Source organism: Anopheles stephensi, chromosome 2 (assembly GCF_013141755.1).
Source record: "Anopheles stephensi strain Indian chromosome 2, UCI_ANSTEP_V1.0, whole genome shotgun sequence".
Classification (NCBI taxonomy): domain Eukaryota; kingdom Metazoa; phylum Arthropoda; class Insecta; order Diptera; family Culicidae; genus Anopheles; species Anopheles stephensi.
Genome location: NC_050202.1, coordinates 4,851,013 through 4,861,353, shown reverse-complemented (window position 1 = coordinate 4,861,353; position 10,341 = coordinate 4,851,013). Strand labels below are relative to the sequence as shown.

The 10,341-nt window shown below is 45.5% G+C and overlaps 3 protein-coding genes across 3 annotated transcripts; all 3 read left to right on the top strand.

Moving 5' to 3' along the window:
• Positions 1-198: 198 nt before the first annotated feature.
• Positions 199-1,328, top strand: LOC118508174 (ATP synthase lipid-binding protein, mitochondrial-like). Its single transcript, XM_036047723.1, has 4 exons — positions 199-390; positions 482-578; positions 647-851; positions 928-1,328. Exons 2-4 carry the CDS (start codon positions 531-533, stop codon positions 1,089-1,091), a joined length of 417 nt encoding a protein of 138 aa, XP_035903616.1. The 5' UTR covers positions 199-390; positions 482-530; the 3' UTR covers positions 1,092-1,328.
• Positions 1,329-1,611: 283 nt separating this feature from the next.
• On the top strand, positions 1,612-4,146 carry LOC118508171 (protein FAM98A-like). Its single transcript, XM_036047720.1, has 4 exons — positions 1,612-1,929; positions 2,006-2,990; positions 3,181-3,460; positions 3,524-4,146. The coding sequence occupies exons 1-4, from the start codon at positions 1,883-1,885 to the stop codon at positions 3,850-3,852; spliced, it is 1,641 nt and encodes a 546-aa protein (XP_035903613.1). The 5' UTR covers positions 1,612-1,882; the 3' UTR covers positions 3,853-4,146.
• Positions 4,147-4,468: 322 nt separating this feature from the next.
• On the top strand, positions 4,469-6,839 carry LOC118508168 (BUD13 homolog). Its single transcript, XM_036047716.1, has 3 exons — positions 4,469-4,676; positions 4,750-6,291; positions 6,380-6,839. Exons 1-3 carry the CDS (start codon positions 4,567-4,569, stop codon positions 6,741-6,743), a joined length of 2,016 nt encoding a protein of 671 aa, XP_035903609.1. The 5' UTR covers positions 4,469-4,566; the 3' UTR covers positions 6,744-6,839.
• The last annotated feature ends 3,502 nt before the right edge of the window (positions 6,840-10,341 follow it).

Genomic DNA, 10,341 nt, shown 5'->3' with positions numbered 1-10,341 from the left:
AAAGGGCCTGTTTCGAAGTGAAAAAATCGTGCCTATAGGAATGGTTAAACGAAAAAAATTGTTGGGAATAATTTTTAATAGAATCGCGCTCCTCGCGAATGAAATATATAATTGGTCCCAAACTCCCATGTTGCCGCGTCCGTTGCTGTGCTGAATACCTACAGCAAACAGAAAGAACATTCTTCGAATGGAATCCTATTGTCATTCGCTGTGCAAGCTTACCGATGTGCACATGCACTATTTCTCTCTGTTCAATTGACCAAATTCCGTATTCGAAGTAAGCAAAGGAACTTGGAACATCTCGAAGAAGCTGCCGCTGGAGAAAATAATCGTAGCAACCATTTGCTTTGTTCTTTGCATCCGTTGGAATTTGGTTATCTTCTGTAGAGTGTAAGTTTCCGTCACGCAGCAAAATTGTATGCTCTGCTCGTTTCTTTGTTAACACCGGCTCGAGCGATCTGATGCAATTTGTAATCTGCAGGTCAGGGTAACTATTGAAACCGGTAAAAACTAAGCCCAAAAGCGTCATCATGATGGTATCTTCGGCAGCTCGTGTGACCGCAGTTTCACGGAACTTGGTAAGTACACGAGAAAGTGTAGCCTTTTACCATTACCTTTACTTTTACCGGGTTTCTTCACATTACAGATGCTTTATGCAGCCAATGCGAACATTCGCCCAATATGCAGCACCATTTGGATGCCAAACCATCCGCTTCCTGGTCAGAAGAAAGCTCCCGCTTCTCTTTTGCCACAGGTTCGCTCGTTTCAATCTTCTACGGTGTGTCGTGATATTGATTCTGCAGCCAAGTTTATTGGAGCTGGTGCTGCCACTGTAGGAGTTGCTGGATCAGGTAATTACTGCACAAACGAAGGTTGGAAGAGCATATGCGTAGTAATGTACATTCTTTGATTCCACAACACTATTAGGGGCAGGAATCGGGACAGTATTTGGATCGCTGATTGTAGGATATGCACGGAACCCGTCACTAAAGCAGCAACTGTTCTCCTACGCCATCCTGGGGTTCGCCCTCTCCGAAGCCATGGGCCTGTTCTGCCTTATGATGGCTTTCCTACTGTTGTTTGCTTTCTAATTTAGGTTTTGCATCTTATTATCTTATTTAGTCTCGTGATGCAGCACACTTACCATAGAAACTAACCTCTCCGAAAGCGAAATGCGTACCTAGGGAACACTTCATCTTTCTCTTGGAGGCGTGTGAGCTTTCTGTTGGTATTATGCATAGCGAATGCATCATAATCAGGGCTAAGAACATACACTCGTTAGAATCAATTTCGATGAAATAAAATAAACCATAGCACGGGGAAAAGTAGTCGGATTTTTTTTTACCGTAATGGCGCAATACAAGGCACCCTAATCCGGGTTACCAGTAATTAGTATTGTTTAAGTCAGTTTCGGCTGAGAGTAATTTAACTGGTTCCCATCCTCACGGGAAATGGGTAAGATTTCTTGAAAGTTTTTCATAGTTCACATTATTTTCATTATAATTTAATGCCAACCGGCCGATAACATGAATTTTGCTTCAAATTTGCTTGAAAATATATTCCATACGATTTCTTTCTTTGAAACATGAACACAAACAACAACAAATTTGACAGCCAGCATTTTCTGGCCCCCGCGGATAGTGAACGATAAAATATCCCCGAGAGATTTTTTCGTTCCGTGCTGCAAGGAAAGCAACTGTTTATCCCCATTGCAGCTGCATTTTTTGCACGCGAATACATTTTCCAACCAGCAACTTCCAGTCCCACTCACGTTCTTTGCGTTGGAATCGTTACTGTGGTCGGCTAAAGCATTCCCAGCCGTACGGTTGCAAAAGCCGGCTTTTTGTGTTCCAGCTCTCTAGCATATCTCAACGTCGGTGGCATGGCGGCAGATGAAGCACAACTAATCTACGAGTTGCGAAATGTTGGGTGAGCTTTTGCAGCACGCGATGAGTAATCCGGATGATCATCACGGTTAATGCAATCTTTGCTCCATTGGTTTCAGGTACGATGGGCCGTTCCTCGATCAAAACTATGCATCGACGGCAATTTTTGCCGGTCCGCAGAGTGGCGAGTTTCAGGACGCTGTGATTTGGCTGACGGAGGAAATCCGGGTACTGGGGAAGCTGGATGAGCGTGTAGGCAAGAGTGACGATGCGAATTCATTCGTGTTGGAGCTGTCGGCGTTTCTGAAGGATCTCACCTGCCCGTACTCGAGCCTAACGTCGGGCCACGTTTCGGATCGGTTGCAAACGCTCGAGTCGAAGCTGCTGCTACTGGACTATCTGATCAACGAGCTGATGGCGTTTAAAATGCTTGAATCTCTGAAACCGAAGGAAAAGTCGAACGTTATTACGCTTCACGAATCTCCTACCGCTGCGGCACTGAAGGACATTTGCATTACGCTTGGGATGGGAAAACCTCCGAACAATGTGCCACCGAAAGCCCTGTTCGAGCGTATCAATTCGAGTTTGGATGAAACGATTCGAAAGGCGGGCGAAAATCGTCTCAGCAAACCATTGTTCAATCCGAAGGAACGGCTGACGGTGGAGCAATGGGCCAAGCTGGAAAAGTTGCAGAAGGATCTGGACAACGAGTACGACTTGCGTAGAAAGATGCTGCTCACGCGGCTGGATGTAACGATCCAAAGCTTCAAATGGTCGAATCGTGTAAAGGACAAGGAACAGACTATTGCGGAACGGTATGCCGAGAAACGGAAGGTGCTGGATGGGCTGGAGGTAGGTGGTCGAGACACGGATATTGCGGCTTTGCTTGCTGCCCGCGAAACCCTTGCCATCATCGAGAAGACAAGCAGTGCGTCCGTGCGAAAGAACACAAAGAGCAAGATTCAGCGTCACATTATTGGGCGTGTGCCGGATCGCGGTGGCCGAGCGTATGAGCACAACCCACCGCCGCTAGAAATGCCATCCTGGCAAACGCAGCGCAGTACTGGTGGTGGTGGCGGCCGAGGAGGATTCGGTGGTGGCAGGGTATGTAAAAATGTTATTTTGTGATTAACATCCTTCCTTAGCTGATTCTCGACTTTTGTAAAAAATATCTTCTTCAAATCAATTACAATTCTTTTCTAAATTGTCTATGCACCTCTTAGGATATTGCTGTGAGTGGAAAAATGTCGGTGACTTTCTGGTTTAAATAATAAAAAACTGTTCCTATTTCCAGGGTGGCGGCCGAGGCGGTGGTTCCGGCGGAGGAGGATTCCAGCAACAGCAAGGAAGCTACAACAACAACAAGGGCTACAATCAGGGTGGAGGAGGTGGCCAAAGCTATCACCAAGGAGGCCGTGGTGGGTATGGTCATGGAGGCGCTGGTGGCATTGGCGGAAATGGCAACGGCAATGGTGGCGGAGGTGCTGGAGGATTCCATCAGGGCGGTGGTGGAGGTGGCCATAACCAGAACCGAGGAAGTCGAGTGCAGGGCGGCTGGTCCCAACCACAACAAGGTATTGTTAAAAGAAACTTCAGAAGGATCTTCGGGCAGGATTTTAATTGCTTAAATATTACAGATTACAATCACAGCGGCTATGGATCGGGCTCGGGACGTAGTAGCTACAGCGGCAACAGCGATCAGTACAGTAACCATTCTGGCAGCAGTCGTGCCAGCTACAACGACCATCATCGTGGTGGTGGTGGTGGCAGTTATAGCGATCGTGGTTATGGTGGCGATCGGGGTGGTTATGGCGGTGATCGTGGTGGAGGCTACGGTGGTGACCGGGGAGGTAATGGTGGGTATGGAGACAACCGTAACAACTACGACAACGAGTACAATAACCGAGGCGGTGGCCGTGGAGGTGGTGGTCGTTCAAACTACAATCGAGGGGGTGGACGACGTTAAGAAGCACCTTTCATCACGTTCCATATGCATTTTCAATTCGTTTCCTGCCATATAGAGAGAATGTGGCACATAGCATTCATGTTCTGTTCATTAACCCATCAATAAAGTAATCTTTCGTTGCGTCAATGGCTGGATCAACACTCTGTTCCTTTTAATGTTCATGTATTACGTATGCCGTTGTTGTAATTATGATCTTGTACTTCATTGTAAGCGAAATAGATCTGGCCAGTGTTACTGTAGGGTTGGTAGTGAGACAAAATAAAATGTAAAACATGTATTACCGTTTTGAATATAGTAGAAGTGGGCTCTAGTAACCGTTCTTTAAATTTCATATGATTCTGAAACACTTTGGATCATGTCGTTGTATCATGATGCACCTTTCCTCCTCATACTTTCTGTTTTTTACAGAAGAATTTGTAATGCTTTGGATGCTTTTTTGTCTACATTATATGGTGTTTTATACTGGAGTAAATTTTAATATGAAATAAAAGTGCAAAAATGCATTAAGTTAAAAAAATCAAATTGGAATTTATCATGATCATACTAAACGTTTCTGAAGGGATCGATGGTTCTACGTGACGTTTCTGGGAGGATAACCATCTGTCAACTGTCAAAAGCAACACAAAACGTAAACAATCTTCTCGCGGCATTTGGTGTGCGTTTTACGTGCGGGATTTTAATTTGCTGGTAGTTTTCTCAGGAAACTATGTAAAAATGGCTCCTAAAATCGACCAGAAAGAGTATTTAAAGCGTTATCTATCGAACGATAAAGACAAGAAGAAGAAAAAGAAGAAAAAGGATAAAAAAGTGACCAAACCGGGCAAGTAAGTATGACGCGGTCAGGCGAGTGTGTGGTTCCGGGATGGAATTATTGTAATTATTGCGATGCTATTACAGTGTGGTTATAGTTGATGATGATTTGGATCTAACGGAACTTCAGAAGAGGATGGATGCTGACGAAACGGATCTGTTCGGGCTAGATGAAGAAGCACCGCTTGTTGTCGGAATTATCGACGAACGACCCCCAGAACTAAGAGCTAAGGAGGACTTCAGCAGCACCAAGTGGAAAGCGGTGGCTAACAGTTTTGATAGTATGGTACGGGAAAGCAACCGGGCGGTTGGAGCATCGGAAAATGGTGCAAATCGTCGAAGGAAGGATTCGGATGAAAGTCCTCCTAGAAGAACATCGAAGGAGAAAGAGAGCTTGTGGGGGAAAGCTACAAGGCACGATTCCGATGAAAGTCCACCAAGGCGCAAAGGTACGTCGCACAAAACCGATCGACGGGGAAAGGATACGGATGAAAGTCCTCCACGAAGGAGGTCGAAGGAAAGGGACGGCTTCAGAGGGAAAGCAAACGATTCCGATGAAAGTCCACCACGTAAAAGTAGTTCGCGTAGAACAGATCGTCGCGGAAAGGATTCGGATGAAAGTCCACCAAGAAGAAAATCGAAGAAGGATAAAGACTCTTCTAGAGAAAAAGGAAGAAGAGAAGATTCCGACGAAAGCCCACCGAGTAAAAGTGCTTCTCATAGAACCGAACGACGTGGAAAGGATTCAGATGAAAGTCCTCCCAGAAGGAGGTCGAAGGAAAAGGAATATTATAGAGCAAAAGTGAAGAGAGAGGATTCGGATGAAATTCCACCCCGAAAAGAGAGGGGAAGGCACGGCAGAAGAGAAGATTCGGACGAGAGTCCACCGCGCAAACGTAAGCAACGCGAAGACTGCGACCGTAGTTCACCGCGGAAGCATCGACATAGTGATAGAGAAAGTCCTCCCCGAAGAAGAAAGGATTTTTCTTCCAATCGTCGGCGTGATTCGGACGAAAGTCCTCCTCGACGTAGCCGTCCGGATAATACTAATCGACGTCGTAATGATTCTGACGAAAGTCCTCCCAGACGTAGTAGAGGAACAGATGGGCGGGATAGCTCCGCACGTCGTCCAACTAGAACCGCTTCACCTCAGGTACGAATCAAGCAAGAAAAGCATAGTTCCGATTACGATCTTTCTCCACCAAGAAAGCGAGATTCGGATGAAAGTCCACCGCGAAGAAGGGCGGCCACGAACCGACGACGCTTTTCCAAAAGCCCGGATAGACGTAGACGAGATTACCGTGAGATAGAGCGACGGATCAAACAGGAACCACGGTCTCCGTCGCAGAGAAGAAACGAACCGCCGGAACGGATGAGTAAAACGCTCGACGGTAAACGGGCCGGTCTGCAGGATGCCGCATCGTTGCGCGAAGAGAACGAAAAGCATCGGGCACGGGAACGGGATGCGTTGATGAAAATGTCCGACGATGTTTCCGGTCGTTATGCGGATACGGTGGTGCGCGATAAATCGGGACGGAGACGTGATGTGGAGAAGGAACTAAGGGAAGAGTTAGCTAAACGTAAGGAAGACGAGAAGAAGAAGGAAGTTTATTCCCGGTGGGGAAAAGGGTAAGTAAGGCGCGGCAGTCGGGTGGTTAATCTCATTACACATTATTGTAATAATAATGGACAATTTTCTTTATCCACCCCAACACAGTGTAAAACAGGCGGAAGACTATAAAGCACAGCTACAGGAAGCGGCACACGAAATGGAGAAACCTTTGGCACGGTACGCCGACGATAAAGATCTGGACGAATACCTCAAGCAGCAAGAGCGGGACGGTGATCCAATGTTGGAGTACCTGCGTAGCAAACAGAAGGAAGAAAACAAACGGGCAGGCATTCCGGAAAAGCCACTGTATCAGGGAGCATTTCCCGACAATCGGTTCGGCATACGGCCCGGCTATCGGTGGGATGGCGTAGACCGATCGAACGGGTTCGAGAAGAGTTGGTTCGAAACGACCAGCAAGAAGAAGGCGGGCGAGGAAGAGGCGTACAAGTACAGTGTGGAAGACATGTAAACTGAAGGTGACTCCATTCGGATTTGATAGTTTGTATGTGTTAAGGTGACCCCCGAATAAGAATACATACGCACACGCGTCGTTGTGGGATTTAAAGCTCAATGTAGTTATGCATTTATTTTGCCTATTGACAGTATTACATTCATGGCGGTGACATTTGTTGTCCTGTTCTTCTCGCGCCTTTCCTCACCCATACTTTTCCCCCCATTTCCCCTAACGTTCCACGGTTACTTCTTCGGAGCAGCCTGCTTGGATGTTGACCAGTAAGAGGTGTTACCAACCGGTCAACGTTGCTAGGTGAAGGTGTCGGCCTACTTAAAAGCAAGGCAAGACACAGCAAAAAGGGATACCGGAACGCTTTCCGTCTCTTTGGGGTTGCGATCATTATCATCTAAACCGTCCACGATGGCGTATGCCTTGCCAGTCAGGAAACATGTGTGCCTTACCGAAGTTCGCGCTGTTCTAAAAGTTAGTATCCTGTTTTTAAAACGTTTAAACCACGCCTTACGGGTTCCGGAAAGCGGTTTCGGGCCTCGTTCTTGGGGCCGTTCCTTCAGGAGAATCTTACGCAATACCGATATCGAGATCGGACCATCGAGCTTGGATTAAAGTGTGTGTGTGTTTGATATTTGCGACTTACGTTGAAATTTGTTCCTTATCCTTTAACTCTTTCCGTGTGTGTGTGTTGGTTTGTTGCTTCTTTATTGAAGTGATTATTTAATAGAAATGATTTGACTGTTGTATTTATATCTTCTTTCTAAATGTGTTTTGCTTCGGTTTGGTTTGCATTAATAGCTTAGAGAGTAAACTTGGTGTGTTTGTGTGTGTGTTTGTGGTAGTTCTATATGTGGTATTCATCTTTCGTTCTCTCTTTACGGTGCGTGTAGGTTTAGATTTTTAGGAGTGTTTGTTTCTTGCTTTTCCAGTACGCTTTTCCCTTGGCTAATACGCTTTCTACCGTTCTATTCAACTTTGCTCGTGATGACTTCACTTTTCTGGACTGTCGTTCTATATTACTGACTAGAAATTCGCACAAAACGTTCAGTAGAGGAGCTAGTGTGTAGATTTATTTGTGTGTGTTTGTGTTTTTTCTGTTCTTTTTACTGGTTGTTGTTTCTACTCTTTTAGGATTGTTTTCTTCTTTTTCTTCTGCTTTTTCTAGTGTTTAATATTCGATTCGATAAAATCGATAAAATTTATAAAATCATAACAAGTGCATTTTTCATCCATTTTTATTTAGATTTTTTGTTGTTGTTCTTCTTCTTCTGCTTTTGTGTTGCCTGTCTGCTTTCTTTTATTATTAGATTTTATCATTAAATTTCCACAAATTGCAATATACTCGTAGTATGCGTGTGTGCCGAACACACGCACCAAACACCCTGTAGAGATTTTACTGGATGTGATATCGTGATTGTCTTGCGATAGATGTAACACGTCTGGTTTCTTTGCGAGTGTGAATTCAATTGTCCTTTATTCTTATGCATTAATTAGAGTTCATTACAAATTCATCATGATTCATTTCTACCCTATAAACATTTTCGTAATTCGAACATTCCGGCCACCAAGAATGAAATTCTTTAGAGTAATTAATAAACAAACGTGTTCGAATTATTATTCAGGTGAGGTAGTAGGTAACAATGCTAGTCGTGCTGTCGGTCGCACGATGTACTTGTTAGGTGCCGTTCGTAAAGTGACGACACGGATGACGTCGTCCTTGCCGGGATGGAGTTTAACAATGCGCCCCTTTGGCCACTCGGTGGGATGAGCATTATCTTCTCGTATAAGGACTAACTGATTTTCTTTAAGCTCAACTACTGACCTGCTACCGAACGACGATCGTGCTTGTAATTGTTGTGTATATTCCCTTTGCCATCGTTGCCAAATAGATCGTACATAGCGTTGCACTAACTGATACTCGTTTAAACGATTAGACGCAATGTTAGTGTAATCAATATCGGGAACAGATTGCATGTTACCTCCGATGAGGAAATGGCCTGGTGTGAGCACTTCAAGATCACACGGATCTTCTGACATTGGAACTAAGGGTCGCGAGTTTAAACAGGATTCGATCTGTGTTAACAATGTAAGCATATTTTCGTAGGTTATACTTGTTGTCCCTATGGTTCGCAGTAAATGATGTTTCGCTGATTTGACCGCTGCTTCCCAGAGCCCGCCGAAGTGGGGAGCTCGCGGTGGTATGAAACGCCATATCATGCCGTTCTCCGCACACCAATTGAAGATGGATTTACGATCTTCCTCATTCTGCTTCAGCATTTTGTAGATACGATGTAGTTCATTTGCTGCTCCTTTAAACGTTGTAGCGTTATCTGAGTGCAGCTCCTTCACCATTCCTCTGCGTGCTACGAAGCGACGAAGTGCTGATAGAAATGCGGTTGTTGTCAAATCGCTCACCAATTCAATATGTACAGCTCTGGTTGAGAAACAGACGAAAATTGCAATATACGCCTTGCTTGGACCGCGATTCCGAACATTTGATTTGATTAATAATGGCCCACAGTAGTCAACGCCGCAAACGGAGAATGCTCTGGTTGGGGTCACTCTTGACTCCGGTAGATCTGCAACACTTTGTTGGACTAATGTTGGTTTGGCCTTGAAGCATTGAAGACAGCGATGGTAGATTGATTTCACTAGACTTCTTCCTCCTATCACCCAAAATCGTTGTCGGAGCGTTGCTAGCAAAGTTGCGGTCCGGCATGTAATAACCGGAGGTGATATGCTGTTGCTAAGAGAACTGCCATAGGATGGGTGGCAGTTAACACGATGGGATGTTTAACCGAATGCGATGCTGTCATGTTGCCCAGCCGGCCACCAACCCGAAGCACTCCTGTTTCGTCCAAATATGGTCTCAGCCACTTCAGTCTTGATGCTCGGGATACCTGTCTTCCTGTTGTTAAGGCGTGGATTTCGTCGTCGAACGTATCTTGTTGGGCGAGTTTACATAGGGCGATTTCGGCTTGATGAAGATCTTCAGTTGTGATGGTTGCTTCGACGATATCTGTATCAGCTACATCTCGTTTGTTTTCGGCACGACACCCCTTTGGATGTTGTGAAGAATATGCCTTGGTTCTCAGGCACCGCACGTATTTGAATATGTATGCTACCACACGGCGAAGTTTGTGGTAACTTGAATACCTAGCGAAGAGTGTGTTGGAGAAGGCTCGTGCGATAGAGGTGCAATTGATGGGTTGAGTAGCCTTCCGCTCTTCATCTGCCAATTCACCTTCATCGTTAGACGGAATAAACGTTGGCCAATTGCTTTCATTTTGTGCCAACCAATGTGGCCCGTTCCACCACCGGTGTCGATTGATCAGATCCTCAGCTTTTATACCACGTGATAAATCGTCTGCAGGATTGTCCCTTCCAGGGACGTGCTTCCAGCTCATACCGTCGGTGTCCCGTTGAATCTGTGCAACACGATTAGCCACGAACGGTTTCCAGCGACTCGGCAGTGATTGCAACCAGTATAGTACCGTGGTGGAATCAGTCCAGAAATACACCTTGATGTTGAATCTCGTTGCGTTGATGATCTTCTTGTAGAGTTGTGTGGCTAACCTTGCGGCACAAAGTTCCAATCTTG